This window comes from Syngnathus scovelli, chromosome 6, assembly GCF_024217435.2.
Source record: "Syngnathus scovelli strain Florida chromosome 6, RoL_Ssco_1.2, whole genome shotgun sequence".
In the NCBI taxonomy this organism is placed as follows: domain Eukaryota; kingdom Metazoa; phylum Chordata; class Actinopteri; order Syngnathiformes; family Syngnathidae; genus Syngnathus; species Syngnathus scovelli.
In genome coordinates this window covers 14,713,437-14,731,259 of record NC_090852.1, presented here as the reverse complement: position 1 = coordinate 14,731,259, position 17,823 = coordinate 14,713,437, and the positions used below count along the sequence as shown (strand labels likewise).

The following is a 17,823-nucleotide window of genomic DNA, read 5'->3' as shown; positions in this document are numbered from 1 at the left end:
AGATAGAAAGTGCTGTCATAGGAAAGTATCTCCTTCATCTTGATTTCATTCATTTGCGGCATCTCGCTGATAACATCCGGGAGGCCTACACTGACCTTTTAGTCAACTGGTCATGCTTTGCATACCCACTTGTGATGCCATGCATGTTGCCTAGGATTGGGAAAGTCCATGTTGTTAACATACCATACAAATACGAATTAAGTCAGAAGTTTTATGAACAGACGAGACAAGGTTTGAGATAGTTAGCCACAATGGCTAAAAAAAGGGTATAGAAAATTGAAGAATATTGTAGGATATTTGATACATCCAAATTCTTTTAATTTACTACACCATTTGAACAGAACAAAAATCCCAAAAATGCATCAAAAATGATTTTGGAATGGATAAAGACACTATCATTAAACATCTGGATTTAATCCTGATCATGGACAAATCGTAACAGCACAATCTATGGAAGAAAGTGTGTATTGTATGTTTGAGGTCAGAATTGCATTCCAAATATTGATTTTTTACTTGTGTTGACAATAATTTGTGAAAATGAAACTGAATGAAACAGAGTTCCATCTGGAGGGGTCAAAAAAATACAATACTGGTTCATGGAGCAAATCTGAAGCTTCATTTCCCCATCACTAACAGTAATGAATGACTTCGGAATGGAATCAAATGGTTATCTGATTTACTTTTCTGGAATAAAGATGTCAGAGCCTAACAAATGAATAATCCAATTTGATCAAAATGGTAAATAGAGACAATTTACACTATATAGTAGCATTTTTTTCTACAGTTGAGGTGTCAAAATTAATTGATCATCTACAACTAAGCAACTCATTAGTTTTCATTAAATGTTTGTTGTTCCACTACGTATAGTTGCGATTTTTCTTCAGTTGAGGTATCAAAATTAATTAATTAGGTAATCTACAACTAAGCGACTAATTAATTTTCATCACATTTGTATTATTCCACCATTAGTTTGTATTATTTTTCATTCATTAACAGGGTACTAACCTGGGTGTGTATATGTACGTACTAATACAAACTTCCGCTTAGTAGATTATGTTCCCAGACTACGTTTATTAATCATATTTTACACTTGAATATATCTCACACAATCCTCACTGTGAAATTTTCCAAGAAAGGCCACTTAATCGCTGACATTCATCACAGATTTCACCTTGTATCTCTTTTCAAGTTCCTTTAATAAAAAAAAAAAAAAAACAGGGCCAGCACTCTAAACTACGAGGTGTGTGTGTGAAGTGAGGTGGAGGGTAAACCCGGCATCTTGCATTCATTATTCATCGATGTATAGCTCTGCCATGGTTGGATAAGCTGTTGGATTCCTACAAAATTTCCATTATTCACTTCAAAAAGCCAAGCCACGTCAATCTCACGACTGATTGACACTGGCTGAAACTGTAAAGACAATTATTAATCATCCCATCGACTCCTCACATCTCTGGCATTATTTGCAGGTTCATCAGAGAAATAATACAAAAGGAGTGCTTTTGTGCTTGGGTGGGGAAGTTACTGGTTACCATGGCGACAAATGGAAAAGGTCAGGCATAGTTTATCTTATCGGTGATAGCGAATGGTTACTAATTACAGATAGGTACTACCGCCACTCGTTCCACTGGGCCTTGCCTTAAAACATTATCAGCAATCCACACCAGTGAGATATTAAAATAATATCTTCTGTCATACTCTCTTGCCCCCCCCCCTCCACACACACACACTGAACAAGGCGAGGCTCCATGGCCTCAAAAGACATTAGACTCGACAGAGTCCTGCAAAGACTTGATGCTATCACAGATGTCAGCAGATGATGAGATACTGAGGTTACCATGAGTTAATCTAGTCAACAGTGTTTCATTTTAGAAGAGGAGGCACATGTTCAAATTCAGGAGAGGCTTAATCGACAAATAAAAGTGGGGTGGGTATCATACTTACATGCCACCAACGCAAAGGTTAAGTTACCCAAAAAAATACATTGATGGCAATGCAATATTCACAATCGGCTCTTATTTTGTTAGTTGGCCAGCATGGTGACATGAGCGCTTGCTTGACTTGATTTCAGCTTGCCCTATCCATCCATCCATCTATCCATCTATCCTTTATCTGAACCACTTATCCTCATGAGGGTCATGGGAGTGCCTATCCCGGCTGACTTCGGGTGGATCTGGGCACAAGGCACATACAGTTTAGAGAAACAACCAATCATTGTCACTATCACACCTACTGACAATTTGGAGTGGTCAATCGGCCTTTTTTTGAAGAACACACCCTGTTTTTTTTTTAAACGTGGGGTCAAAAGTAATTTTTTTTAAAATAGCCTTGTGTATGAGTGCCTTAAAATCAAACTTGCAAGCATTAGTTGAATCTAAATACACAACCTGTCAGTCCTTTTTTTTAATTTTTTTTATCGAAGTTGGTTCATTGCACAATATAGAAACCAACAAGGCACCCTAAGTGACTTTTAACATGGAAGAAACAGTTGTAACCTATTGTATGTTTCTTATATGCCCAAATGAAGAGAGGGAGTATTTCCCCGTGTGTCTGCCTGCCTGCCTGCCTGCCTGTGCTGTGTGTGCTGTGTGAGTGATCTTGTCTCTGCACCCTTCCATTTATCATATTTGACATTTGGCTGTACTCCCCCTATCTAACCATCATCTGAGGAAAGCACATTTTTCCCATCAAAACCCTGTTGTGACTTTTGGCATTGTAAAGGGGGTGAGCGAGAGGGGGCTGCTGATACTTCCTTTGGCAAGGCAGAAAGATATGTAGATGTAAGTGAGCGCATCTTTTCTTGGCTCTGCTCCCTTTTTTTTTGTGTGTGTTTCCTTTGTCTGTGTGCTAAAGTAATCCTTCATGACTTAGCTTTCATGGTCGTGTGTTATGTGTGTTTTTTCCATCTGCAGAGTAATTATGGCTGTCTTTTGCTCACAAACACACACACACACACACACACACACACACACACACACACACTTAACGTGGATTATCAGGGCAACGAGGGCTCCACTGATGCCCTGCCTCTTGAAAATGCCTCCTTTCTTTGCTGCTGCCAGCCATGCAATAGGTTATATTTAACCAGCTATCTCCTTTACATCCCCTCTTCATGCTCCACAGGGCTATCATCCCAACACTGCTGCCACCATCTCACTTTATTTTTATTTTTATTTTAAGCCTTGTGACAGGAGGCGGAGATAACGGCTGCAAAGCCAAGTGACTGTTGCCCCCCCCCCCCCCCCCCCCACCCCACAAACCCATCTCATCTCATCTCATCTCTCTCTCTCTCTCTCTCTCTCTCTCTCTCTCTCTCTCTCTCTCTCTCTCTCTCTCTCTCTCGCTCTCTCTCGCTCTCTCTCGCTCTCTCTCGCTCTCTTATTTTGTATCCTCTTCTCTGTCTTTAGCAATATAACTTTCAGATTTTCAAGAGGTCGCTCACAAACTTTAGATGTTGCAGTAATTTATAATTTACAGTGCAGCATGGGCATTAACCAACAGGCATATTAAAAATAGAGGATTATTAAATCATAAAAGCAGGTAATTATGTTCCAGCTCCTGACTGTCTTAACATTTTTGTCTTTATATTTGGTTTCCTTTCCAACGAAGAGAGGACCCATGTCTCTGTCATGTCTTTCTAATCTCAACTCATTTATCAAAATTAAGATGGTTCTCGTGAATAAATTTGAGCTTTGTCCCATCAAATGGAATTTTGAAAGACACGTTTTGAACATTCACAATGTAAAGTAAGTAGAAGTGAAAGTTAATGTCCTAAATTATAACATTATTCTCTGAATATGTTTTTTTAAATATGTATGAAGATGGAAACTACCCATGAGTTTCATTTTAATTGTTTGAGAAATGAAAGGATTATTTTCTTTTTGAATTAGCCTTTAAACTCCACCACAATGTTATTGAAATAAAACACAGATTAGACTTTTCAGATTGAACAAAAATCTGGCACTGACCACCATTTAGGAATTACTGTCAATTACAGTTGAGTTGGCGTTTGGCAGCAGTTGGAAGCCCAAGTGAAGTGTTCTTCTGTGCTTTAGTAGGTTTTCTTATTTGGCAACATTACATTTTATTTAAAAACAAACAACCTGAAATATAGCATAGAAATGAAATCCACTCAATCCCACCACACTGTCAAAGTGAAACAACCCTCAGGGAAGATATTGTTCCACTTTCCATGAATGTTTTTTTTCCTCTTTGTACGGGCTGTTGTTCCTTCCTCCCTCTGAGTTGTTTAGTCTCTGAAAGCAACAGAAATGTCTGTGTCTGTGTTTGATCTGCCTGTGGAGTTTTACAGTTGACACGAGTTTTCAGTCGACATTCCGATAAAGAGTAATTATGAAGGCCGCTGTAGTTTTGAGGATGAGCGTAAGAGTGTTACTTTGTCGAACAACCATCCGGTGTGATGAATACCTTCCTAAAATATGTTGAGAGATAAGATGTTGGGCTAATCAAAATGATTAGTCTTCCTTTTGAGCACTTCATTTGTCCTTATCCATTTGAATGCGTGCCCGTCACCACTTAAGGTTGCAGAAGCGGGTCAGCCTCTGGAAACTCGTCATAAATATGAAAAGTCATTTGACTATGGGTCAATGGACATAAAAATGGACGTGTGTTTGGATCGGGAAGTTGGATACCCCAATGACCTTATTTGATCACACTGTGTGAAAATTCTCACCATTCTCCTCAAGGTCAAGAATCTTTGGAGCAAGAGGGAGAGACTGTGAGTCACACATGTGGTACTATTTTTTTTTTCGTAAGAAGGCTGGAAGTTATTTCACAGAATTCCATGCATTCTGTGCAGTTGGAGAAATCATCCTCGTATCTTTCTACTGTGTATTAGCCTTGTTGCGGTGTTTCTGGGGGAACAGTGTGTGTGTTGGGGGGTTAGATAGGAAGAGGGATTCAATAAGTCGACTCAACCCCTCCTTCTCTCATGGATCTTAGGATGGTGGGAAAGTTCAAATCTGCTGCTATTTTCCATCTTTTATCAGGGGAGCTTATCAGCTGGCTTTCTCGTCTGCATGCCTGGCTTCAATAGTCCAGGGTCTTAGCTCGGGCTGCATGGTAACTGCTCTTTATCACTCTTATTGAAAACTCCACCCCTTCCTTTTGCGATTTCAAACAACACCTGTTTTTAACCTCTGTTCTCAAAATTGGCTATCTCGGTTGCATCATAAATGCAGCGGAAATTGATATGATTAGCTATTCTGCCACATTAAATATTAAAATACGACATTGCATCCAGGAAACCCAAACAACACAACTACAGAAGTTTTAAGCATTGATGCTGCTTTTCGTTTTAGACAAAATGGAAACAAAAAACAAACTTTTGGACCTGAGCCAACCTTTGAACCCAGATTTGCTAATGACGCATACATATGTTTATTTGCTCTAAATACTTTGTGAATTGACCATATGCATGGCATCACGTTAAGCATTTCCGGTCTTTCTGTTGTTTCAAAGCTACTGGGAAATTATCTAGTAAAAACATGGCCTCATTCTTTAAATTTCTGTTGATGTGGGTTGCGTAATAGCCAGACATGGCAGTATTATACAGGTCTGCTGTATTATGATGACAACCATATTATTCTGAGTGGCGTATATAAAAGTGGGTTGTCTTTGAGTAGTACATTTTTTTTTTGAGCGTCTGAAGTGCTGAAGAAACACTGAAACCGAATACAGCACCGGAGGAAAGATTTGATCCAACTCAACAGAAAGTGCCTTTGCTACTGAATGTGAAACACCTTAATTCTACATTACGATACAAAGTACAATACTTTTTTTTTTTTTTAGAGACTATGTCATATTAAATTGCAAACATGTTGTTTCCTTGATACTCTGCTTCAAAATGCAATCTGGAGACCATTATTTTATTTGATGGAAACTTTACAAGATGCACCAAACTCAATGAGCAACAACGATGAAAGAAGAGATCATCTGAGGAGCAGAGAGGTGACGTTATAGGAGCCGAATAAGTCTGATTAAATCTCTGTCAGAGGTGATGAAATATGACATGCATCATCTCGAATATGTTATCAACAACATGTCAGTAGTTATGTGACGCATGCTCATTAGATGTAGAGACCATTTCCACAGGATTTGCTGAAGACTTTAACTGCAGTTTTAAAGATGTTACACCTATTATTATAATAAGTTATCAAACAAAGCAAAATCCCATGAGCGGCAAATAATTGCGAGTTTGTCAGGATTCGTTCAAAGTTGCAAATGCTCGCAAAATGTTTGCCATGTAGTTCAAATTTAAGATCCATGAAGGCAACTAAAATACCCTTTAAGGGGAAGTCAAGTCAAACATTTTCTTTGCAATAATACAGTGAAATCCCATGTATATAGTATGTAAGATGTAGATACATACATGTATACAGACGAGAGGTGAGCTGTGATGTCTGCAAGCTGAGTCCGTGGGCATTGTGATTTCAATTTCAGTTGACAGCAGGTGGCAGTAACACAACACAATATTAGTTCAAATAGAATATTTAGACGAGTGGGGGCACAAAGAGCGTATTATTGGAAAAAAGAAAACGTTTACTTGACTTCTACTGTAATAGTTCGTTCGTTCGTTCGTTCGTTCGTTCGTTCCTGCCTGCCTGCCTGCCTGCCTGCCTGCCTCCCACCTGTCCATCCATCCATCCATCCATCCATCCATCCATCCATCCATCCATCCATCCATCCATCCATCCATCCATCCATCCATCCATCCATCCATCCATCCATCCATCCATCCATCCATCCATCCATCCATCCATCCATCCCATTAAATCGCATTAAATCTCACAGAAATCACTAAATCTCACAAAAAGTTCTTTTTTGTGTATTGCCCCTTTTCATCTGCTAGTGGTGATCCAAGAACCAGAAGTGATTACAGGTGCTAGTCAAGTACTGCTTATCTAATTCTAAAAAGTGTAATCGTGTACTGAGGTTAAGTGGTATAATATGAGCCTTTGGGATGACTGTTGGAGGGAAAAAAGACAAGAAGACAGTTTTCATCAATTACAAAATAATTTTGACATCGCAGCGCATTTGATCTTTCTACATCAGTGTTCAGTACCAGACTTGCCGGAGCTCCAACACGGCACACTACTATCAGGCTCGAAGCAACATAGTGTTCCAAGACGGAGCACAGCAACGGGGAGATTTTTTTCTTCGGGTTCAGGGCCAGTGAATAGTTCTCGTGAGAGGCACCGGACTATCAGATACTGTAGTCCTGTGGTGAAGAAGCTGCTGATCCTCTTCTCCAGGACTAGTTTTTCTCTCAGTGGGGCATGGATATACTCCACGACCGGACCATTCATCACGTCTGGCGCCGAGGCAATGCACGAAGGGTATCTGTGATGCTATAAGGCCGTTATCGCTATTATCTCACTACCTGTCCCCCTCTCGTACCTCCAGAAGCAAATATCTCCTCAGAGGAGAAGGAAGCAAAACTAATTGTTCCTCTGCATGGTGTCAAGTCTAACTCATTCTGTTTCGATTACAAGCCATCCACTGGCCAGCTCTATCACTTTCCATCTTCCCCTTACTGTCTCTCTCCAAAGGTTCAGCCAGTGTCCCACTTTGCCATCTCACCAGAACCTTTATCAGGGAGACAGCTCTGCTCATTAAGGAGTTAATTTTCTCCCTCCTATCTCTGATTAGTGCAGTCAACCTAAAGCACTGTGAATTCTTTAAATTTTCTTCCTTGTTATCAAAAGAGGGAGAAGCAAAAAAAAAAAGATGAGAATGGGGGGTATTTAATCGTTTAAGTAGTCTTCCTGGGGAACCAGATTTCTTTTTTCCCCTCTTCCCAGCAATGCAAAGAAATCTCTCTGAAAGTCGGCACATCTCAGTAATGCAGTTTTTAAAGTGTGTGGATGGAGGGAGGGAGGGAGGGGGGGGGGGGGACGGGGAAGACGGTGGCGGGGGGATGGAGGGAAAAGCAGTGGCAGTAGTGATGGCAGGAGAGGGAGTGGGGGAGAGAGACAGAGAGAGGGGAGAAAAAAAAACGACTTGATGAAATTCCGCTATCAGCTCCGAACCAATATGCAAAATATCTCGCTGGAAATCAAATAGCTATTATGTTTTCATTTCCACGTCGGCGTATTTGCTTAATGAAGAGGAGACAGATCAGACCGGGAGAGAGAGTCTGCAGGAGCCGATAACCGCCAACGGCTCCCAGCTATCCGCAGAGTGACGCTCCCAGTCACTACGTTTTTTCGCTGAAAAATAAGAGGAGGAGGAAGAGATGGAGGTGAAGGAGAGAGAGAGAGGGAGAGAGAGAGAGAGAACAGGAGGGTGGTGCTATAAGGAATGGGGAAAGAGCAGAAGCGATATTAAAAGGGCCACAAAGAGGAATAAAGTAAAAGAGGCGATGAGATAGATAAGGAGAGAAATGAGGGAGACAGCAGGTCAGAAAGTAGAATGAAGGATAGAGACCGAGAGAATGTTCTTCATTTAGACATGTATGCAGTTAAGGTAAAGAGGCCTTGAATTCTTTTGAACTCAGGGTATTTAAGACTTTCAAATTCCCGTGGAGGTATTTGGTCTCTCATTAAGGAAAAAAGTGTCACGCGTACAATGTCTTGGGCTTCATCCACCCGTCCGTTCATCTGCCCGTCCATCCATCCATCCATCCATCCATCCATCCATCCATCCATCCATCCATCCATCCATCCATCCATCCATCCATCCATCCATCCATCCATCCATCCATCCATCCATCCATCCATCCATCCATCCATCCATCCATCCATCCATCCATTTTCCGTACCACTTGCCCCCACGGGGGTCACAGGACCCTATGCCTATCCCAGCAGTCATCGGACAGTGGGCGGAGGACACAATGAACCGGTTGCCAACCAATCGCAGGGCACACAGAGACAAATAACCATCCGCACTCGCACTCACGGGTGTAAGGATCAAACAGTACAGCCATATGCAGAGCGACCAGACTTTATTGTGAAAGGGAAGGGGATCGATGGAGTCTTGGAGCGGTGGACGGGCGAGGCAGTATTCGCTGAGCGTGGGTGGCTAAATGACAGGACTCTTCTGGAGCGGATGACTGCTGCTGCAAAAGCGGGACAGGACTGACTGGACAAGGACCGAATCACCGGGAAACGGGGGAGTCAAGCTTTCTAAGATCGATGCGGACAAGGACATGACAAGACAAGCTGACAACTGGAGTTGCACTGGTCACGCTAATATAGACTTCCTGATGAATCAGCGCTAGGTGCCGGTGATCAGGGTGATAGGGGGGCGTGGCCGAGCGGCCGGCGGCGCCCACACGTGACAACGGGCAATCTGGAGTGCTCAATTGGCCTACCATGCATGTTTTTGGGAATGTGGGCGGAAACCGGAGTTCCCGGAGAAACCGGGGAGAACATGCAAACACCGCACAGGGAGGAGGAATCGAACCTCTGAAGAGTTAGGCGGACGTGCTAACCAGTGCCCTACCGTGCCGCCACTTGGGTTTAATAATAGTTAATAAATGCAATTGTTTTATGATTCACACTATAAAAAACAATTGCACTTAATAGGATGGATCTGATCAACGCCTGCATTCTTGGCAATCTTTTACAGTTAAATGCTTTACCAAAAATGTCATTTTTTTTTAATAGGTTGGGATTCATGGTCTTTGTATTTACTTCATAAAGGAAATGAATGATTTGGCTCACCAGTGTGTCCCCATTAATAATTAAACCTGTAAATCAAGGTTACAATAAGTTATATTTCAAGGGCTCTCTGATTTTATGGCTTGGTTTAGTTGGCGGCAGGTAGGGCATGGCCCAAGGGAGCTGTTAGATGTGAACGATTGATTGAACAATTTTCACACTGATCAATAAGTGGCTCCTCTCCAGTCACGTAAGTCATGCTCCCACCCTCTCCTGCCTTTCTTTAAATATCCTTTCCTCATGTTTTTCTTTCCAAGTTTCTGATTGTCTGATACAAGTACACCCCTACTCTCCCTTTTTCTCGCTGTGCGTTGGGTTATTAGCGTAAGAGCGGCGAGGCTTGCGTCTGTTTAATCAGGCTTGTTGAGCATACAGGTTTGATGTGTGTTGTCTCAGTGTTTAATCACCGAGCTGCCTGCCGCAGGTTTGATGTGGATGGAGAGTTAATAAAGCAGTATCTTGGGTGCCTTCATCAGCTGCATCACTTTGTTCTGCCTCTCCTCGTGCCTCTCTAAGACAGACAGCGACAGTCCCTGAGCAGCAGCTCAAGTATTCTCCTCTTCTACAAAACTCTTCTCGGTTTCATCTTGATGCCGCTCCGTGTCTGCAAGGACTTAGATTCATCACCACATTAAAGTCTTGTTTTCATTTAAAACTTTGACAAGCCTTCACACCATCATTGCATGTGTGAACAAGGGATGCTCTTGATCATCACTGAGCATACACCGCCAACAATACAGTTTAGTCACAGTATAAATAAAGATACTTCTAATATAAAATTAATTCCAATTAAATTCTCTGTAAATTGCAATTCAGAGGCCGTGGGTTTTATATTCAGGCTCCTGTCTTCTTCTGTGGAGTTTGCATGTTCTCCCCGTGCCTGCCTGGGCTTTTTCCAGCTTCCCCTCACATTGCACGAAGATGCACGTCTTAATAGATCTTTTGTATGTGCATTGAAAAATGGATCAAAATTGAAATGTATTAAAAGCATGTATTTTACACTTACTGTCGTAGGAAGTATCAAAGTTAAATGACATGAAAAATAAAATATTTCATATAACATATAGAAAAGCTTCATATGTTGTTACTGTCCAAAAATGCAACAATTGCACTAAAAATTTATAGAAGTATATTAATAAATCTTGATTTGCAGAGACTTTTGCAGAGATTTACATGCGTTTCATGGATTAAATTAATCTTAAGGGTGTTTATCTAAAGCAGCCTCTTCTTTTGCTAGATGTCCTGTCATCCTGTCAGGGATTATTTAAAATCCATCACAATATTTTAAGCAATCATATAGAAATGTTTGTTTTGTTTTGTCACTTAGACAACATCATTTACCTGAATTGTAGCTTTTTCAAATTGAAACAACCTCTCAATTGAAATTGAAATGAATTTATTATTACTTAATCATCGTATCATTTTTCTGTCAATTAGATATTTTAGGGTTTCGGTGTAGCTTTCATTCTTAGCAATGTGCTTAAGTTTTATTTTTCTGTGGTCATTGAGTTTGGGAATTAGGCAGCTCAAGGCTTTTTTTATGAGCTGTGGATTGTACGTCATTATTTCAAAACTCGGAAAGTTCAGTGCTATTTGATAAGTTCAGCACAATTGATAATACATATGTGCCTTGTGCAATTCTTTTTTTCGTTGGTCTCCAATAGTTCCGTCCAATTTTCCTAGTGGATATATCACAGAATAACAATTAATAAAGCCTTAACTTAAACTTTAAAGGGCAAATGAAGCGGAACATCCACCAGTTAAATCTTACAGTCTCCCACAATCCTTTCTACCAACTCTCCAAGACACAAGGAGAAGATATTTCTCCTTGGATAAAAAAAAAAAAAAAAAAGAAACCCGAAACTTTCTCTTTACCATTCAATGTCCGAAAGCAGTGATGCAGTGATTGATTAATTAAACTGGGGCTGTAATGAGGAAAGAAATCACAATTCAAACTTAACATTTGAAACACAAAATGTAATTGGAATTTTATACAGAGAAGTCCCTTTGTACAATTATGATTAAAGCAAAATTAATTGTATGAAAATGTCCTCATAGATAGTGAAAACTAGATAAAGCAACGCTTGGACGGCATTGGCCTAATTCTAAAAATATTGTGTATGGGATCGATCTTTTTCTTCTCCCCCCTCTCAACTATCTTTTTCTCTTATGAAGGTCCAAATCTAGCTATGTTAATTTTTATCTGAAATTAGAGTGAACCATGCAGGCGTGGAAGTTGAAATTAGCCTAAAGATGTTTCATTTACAAAGACAGAAACACTTTGTCAGGCAGCGATTGTTTCCAAGCATTATCTCTGGCTGCTTTTAATTGCTTTGCAAGTGAAATTAACAGAATTAGAAAAATTGCCTCTCCCTTTTTCTACAAGCTTCTTTATTCACAGGCATTGTTGTGTGCTTTGTATAGATTATAGACTCCTTTGTTTCAGTATTGTAAATATATACGCCCCAAGTCACGGCTTTAGTTCTGTAACAATCCCTCGATTGGTTTGACACAATCAAATTAGAATTCATTCACAACCTGTCTGAGGCAAATGCGAATCATGGCTTTCCCTCTGAATTAAATTTAAAACCTTACGCCATTTCTTCTTTTTAGTATTTTGTCATCTGGTGTTCTCCCTTGACAGGGAGCACATTATATTAAACATGTCTGCCTTACTCAAGAGCTCAAAATGGATGGATGGGTAGCCCCACTTTTTTAAATATAGATATATATTGTCTTATATTTATTACATTTGTAAAATATTAGTTAAATACCCGGCTTATGGGTGAGCTGGCCCGTGGTTGGTTGTGACCTGAGGCCTGGCAACTGTGATGTCATTTTCAGTCGACAGCAAGTGGCATAATGGCAGCGCCCTGAAATGGATAAAAACAGCTGGATTTAAATGAAATGGTTACCCAGGCTTTCAGGGAAATGAAAACGATGACTAATATTGTCTGGCAACCAAGCAGCAAGCCAAGAATCATAACTGAAGCTTGAATTGCAGCAAACAAGAGACGGTTCCGAGCTCCAAATGTACTATTTTAAGAAGGCTGATATATTAATCTTAAAGAGGGGGCATTAATAATGAAAACGCTTTTTTCACCCCTTTTCATGGATGTAATCTTCAAACAGGCTAAAATAGATCAAAAGTACTGTATAATTACTATGGTCAGTAGGGATTGTGAAATTGTAATTGATATAGATCAGCCCTTTACTAATCACTCTTTTAGCTTCAATTTTAGGTATACTGCAATTTGGCTTTAGGTCCCCTTTGGCTTCTGCCATTAATCTTATGGATTAGATCATTAAACGGGTCCCTGTCTTCAAACCATTTTTTTTTTAAACCGTTGGTTTAATTTGGATGTATTTGTTTGTTTTGTGTCTTTACAGTTTGCCTTTCTTTCTCTAAATTGCATTTGATTTGTGCTGCTCCTCGTATAAGACACTTTTCTCGCAATATTTCACCGTTTATAACAACAATTAAAAAAAAAAAATCCTAATCCATTCACTTCTCACCAACCTGTAATAGTTTTATATTTACAGTTTGTTCCATCTTTGCCCTGCAGGTTCCCTTGGTGATCTTGACGAGAATGAGGATACCACTCTTGACAACCTGGGCCTCTCAGGAGAGGAGGCAGAGGCCTCGGACCTAGATGATTCAGCAGCAGAAGGTGACAGCAGTAGTCCACCATCCTACACACCACCGTACAATGAAGGTGAGATGATGCCCAGCACAAGCCTATAAAGCTGATTTACAACACCTTAAAAAAAACATCTAAAACACATTTTATCTTACACATTGTTAATAGTAAATATGAGAAATACACTGGTGAGTAAATTAACTTCTATTTTTCGTCTGATCTGTAGTGATCAAACAATCAACCACCACAAATGTTCAATTAACAATTATAATTTTTTGATCACAAATTCTTGAAAAATTTGGAACCTACTAAAATAATCATTGAAAATTTTGACCTTTAGTTTAGGAATCTCTACTTTTGGTTTTCATAATGTATCCTCAGTTTAGAAATCTGTATCCTCAATTTAGACACCTCTACCTGTCACATGTGTAAAGAGTTGTTTAGAAACCTGATTAATCTACATGTATTAATTATAAAATAACTTGAATAATTTGTCTCCCATATACTTTTGTCTACATTTAGTTGACTAAAACAGTAACAATGGCCAGCTTTCCTTTTCAGCATTATGTGCCTACCTGCCAGTACAAAGATCATTTTGGCAGTGAATAAAAAATCTTACTGAAACTTGGCAACGTAAGTTTTCATTGGTTGTTTTTCACAGTTTCATTTTACATGCTGGTAACCAGCGCATATGAAAAATCTAAGTCCTCATCACATTTCCAGCAAGTTATTACCGGGCAGCTGCCATGCAGAACAATCAAGGTTGCATGCGTTTGTGTATGGCCATGATTCTCTCTGCATGTATGATTAATAATGCTTGATATTTCTCTCACTTCAAACCAGCCTCACCAGTCACCTCTGATTCTTTGCCATTGTTTTCTTTTTCGTAAAACTAGCTCACTGGATAGTTTCTTTTCAGAACGTTGTCCTTTAACCCTACTGGAACTGCAGCATATGGTCAAAACTCCACCAGTACAAACATAAACTACAATCTTTTTTTTTTTTTTTACTAAACTGCTGTTGATAAGTCGTCTGAAAAACTTGAGACTCAGACCACAAACAACCTGGTGTTTAAAAAGTGAATTAGTTTTCTCAGTAACACACATCCATTAAATAATATATGAATCAATATCAACACACTTGAATAACATTCTGAAACTAGCTGCAACTCAGACTACTTTGTTTACATTTATTTTATCAACGTTATGATAATACTGATAACCGTGATTATATCGATCACTTTAATAGGAATGTGAAACGCCGTACCATTCTAAATTTCACACTCACCACGCCTCTCCATTCTAAAGCTTAGTTTGAGCTTCAGCCGATTGCCTTGACCTTGCTGCCATGTGATTGTCTTACTGTATGTGATTTTCCCCTTAAATTTGTACCCAATAAAGTGCCCCCTCATCATATTTTAAAAATTTATCTACATTCTAAAAAAAATCCTCAAGCTCAATCTAGAGACCGGTAAATCTGTCCCCTCAATGCACCTCTTATCCCATGCCTCCCGCTTGTACCGTCTGATAGCAGAGTGTTCAGTCATATTCTTTTGACTTATTCAAGATTTCTCTAGCTGTGTTTTTGTAATCTCAAAAATTCCTGCACTTGTGAAATTTTGGGGCTGGAAGTGATAAGCGTCTGTTGGTTCGGTTGGTTTGATAAAGCCATGGAAATTCTGTCAGGTGCTAATCGAGACAAGATTAGAGATTAGGAAAGTCTGTGTGTGCATGTGTCCGTGTGTGTGTGTTTGTGTGTGTGTGTGTGTGTGTGTGTGTATGTGTGTGTGTGTCCATGCAAGAAAAGAGTAAGCGGTAGGTTATGGGAACGATGGAATATAAAAGAAAAAACATGTTCCTACTATGTTATTACTGAAGCGCCCTTGTCTGTTTTGTTTTACCATCTTTGTTCTATCCCTCCCCCAACACGGACCATCCCATCACACACACTCTTGATATACTCCTCCGTTCTCGAGGGTTCCTCAGTTTCCCAGCGCTGTCATTATCAGTTCTCTATAAATCAGCCATGTTTGACGAACCTGCTCTTTCAACCTGGGATCAATACCAGGTCTTTATCTGGCCAGCGCTGGCTAATAAGGCAAGGCCTCTTATCCGCCATCTGGAAGAGAGAAAAAGAGAGACAATTGCTGACACACACACACACACGCACACACACACACAGGTGATAAGTGCCTCCGATAACTAGCAAGAAAAACACAATCTACCAGTAACACAAGCATGCATTCAGTTCTCTACCTACCACCCTTCTCATTTTGTAGTATTTTTTTTATTATTGCACACACACTCTCGTGTACATTCTCCCGCTCTTTCTCTCTCTCTATCTCTATCTCAGAATTTCTAAACCGCCGCAAACGTGTTCCGTTTTTACAAAAAACTTCAGTAATCAAACTTCTAGATCACAGGAAGCCTGGCCGAAAGCTTACTGATTAGTCTATGTATGACCCAGTTTTGACCTCTGACTTTCATGTCCTTTTTAGAGCCAACCTCATCCATTTTTGAGCATTTTTTAAGGAGAAGTGTTTCAGAAGATGTATGGATGGATGTGGTATTAATTCACCACCAGAACTAATACGATGTAACAGTCTAGGATTGATGCATGTAGATTTTAAAGTTACATTCACTTCAGTGCCACAGAGAAAGAAGATTTTGCAAGCCTACCACCAATTTCTTCAGCAAAAGTGCAAGCAAAATGTCATCACAAACTAGTGGCAAAGTACGCACATTGCATTTAGTATGGATTATGTAGTCATTGATCCAGGGAATTTGTGATAAGGTGATTGTCTCCTTGGGGTATCTGTAGCAGAAAAATGATGTCAGTGTTCTGTACAGTCAGGTGCAACACATGGAGTTTACTCATACTAAAATTGCAAATTGTCTTTACTTACAAAAGAGATTGCTAGAAATTTTATTTTCATTTTCAAGATATTTTAACATTTTGGACTAGTCTCTGATTTGAAAACTAGTTATTTTTCAGTTTGTTGTGTAGCCTAAAGTGAATATCATATGAGGTGTTCATACATTTATTTAGGTGTACAGTCATAATGGCCCTCCGAAGGAAACGATGTGGCCCACGACAAAAAAATAATTTGATACCCTTGCCTTGACGGATCAGCAGTCATGACCTGAGACAGATGACCATTTCCATTCATATTCACACCAAAAGGCAATTTAGCATGTTTACTTCAGGGAAACAAATGTGATTAAGGACTGTGGGAGAAACAAGTCGAACATGTAAACTACAATGAGCAAACCACCGCCTGTTTTTCTTTTTTTCTTTTTTTTTAAGTACCGTAATTTCCTTTGTGTTTTATCCAAAACCATTTTATGGCTTTATAGCCAGCAGAGAGTTAAGAGAGAAATTCAAGATACGGTGCTTGGCTATACTCCAATTGGGAATGTTTGGGCTTGTATATTCTCTTCTGCTACACCTTGGCCTCAAGAGACCGGATGCATGAGTGCCCTTTGTTTAAAACTGTGTGTGCACTAGATAGTTGATTCTTTTTTTTCTCCATAATATGTTAGTGATTCGCCAGACGCAAATGTATCTTTTTTTTTTTTTTTTGTATATATGATTTACATTCTACCTACAAGCAGTAAACAGTGAATCATCTAAATACTAAGAAGAAAAAACACACAATTATTTTCCAAACTTGTTTTTATTGCTGTTTTTAATATTTGAACTGTTTTCCCTAAAGTGATGGACTGGACAAGGCCAGAAGTGTTATTTAAAAAAACAGAAGCCGACTTTATTGAAATAATAGCTAGTATAAAAATGCTAAATTATCTTTTTAGGACATGCTTATGAAACGCTTTTCCTCGATGTGATTTCGCTCTTTGTTTCATTGATTGTTTTTATTAGATTGTGAGTTTGTGGATAAATAATACCAGTCCACACTTTGATGCAACTCCTGCAAAGATTCCACCACATATCAATTGCAAGGTCACATCTAGTTTTTGTCACCCTGTGTCCAGCCATGACAGCATATGCAAGAAGCAAGAACTACACAGAGGGGCAGAATGAAAGCCAAAAAAAGAATTATAGAAATGAGTTAGGAGGTGAGATTGTTGGATGACTTTGCCCTGCCAGTTTGACAGGGGAAGTTGAGCTTATCAGATTGATGGAGACTGTCTTGAGACTGGGGGAGGGAGGGTTTTGGCAGAGAAGTGTCTGTCGACTCCTCCCGATACCTGCCTCCCTGTCTGAGATGATATGGGAGATAATATTGATAATATTAAATGCAATAACTGTGTCTCCAGCTCCCCTCCCACGCTTCATCCCCCGCGGGATAAAATCAATGTGCCATTCAATGTGATTTATAGCTGAAAATAATGGCACTATTTAGACGGGTGGGGGTATTTGTGTGTGTGTGTGTGCTTGTGTTTGCATTGTCCTTTGTTGTCGTACAGTATGTTGCTACGTAAAGTGGTAGCCGTCGGATGATTTGATGTGCGTGTATGAGTGTGAGAGTGGGAATGTTG

General features: G+C 39.7%; 1 protein-coding gene across 1 annotated transcript in view; it reads left to right on the top strand.

The window, feature by feature from the left end:
* The window catches only part of zfpm1 (zinc finger protein, FOG family member 1), a 70,021-nt gene that overhangs the window by 18,180 nt on the left and 34,018 nt on the right, over positions 1–17,823 (top strand). Inside the window, exon 2 of the mRNA XM_049724213.2 lies at positions 13,250–13,399. Coding sequence (XP_049580170.1) covers positions 13,250–13,399 — 150 coding nt within the window. The remainder of the gene's footprint in view (positions 1–13,249; positions 13,400–17,823) is intronic.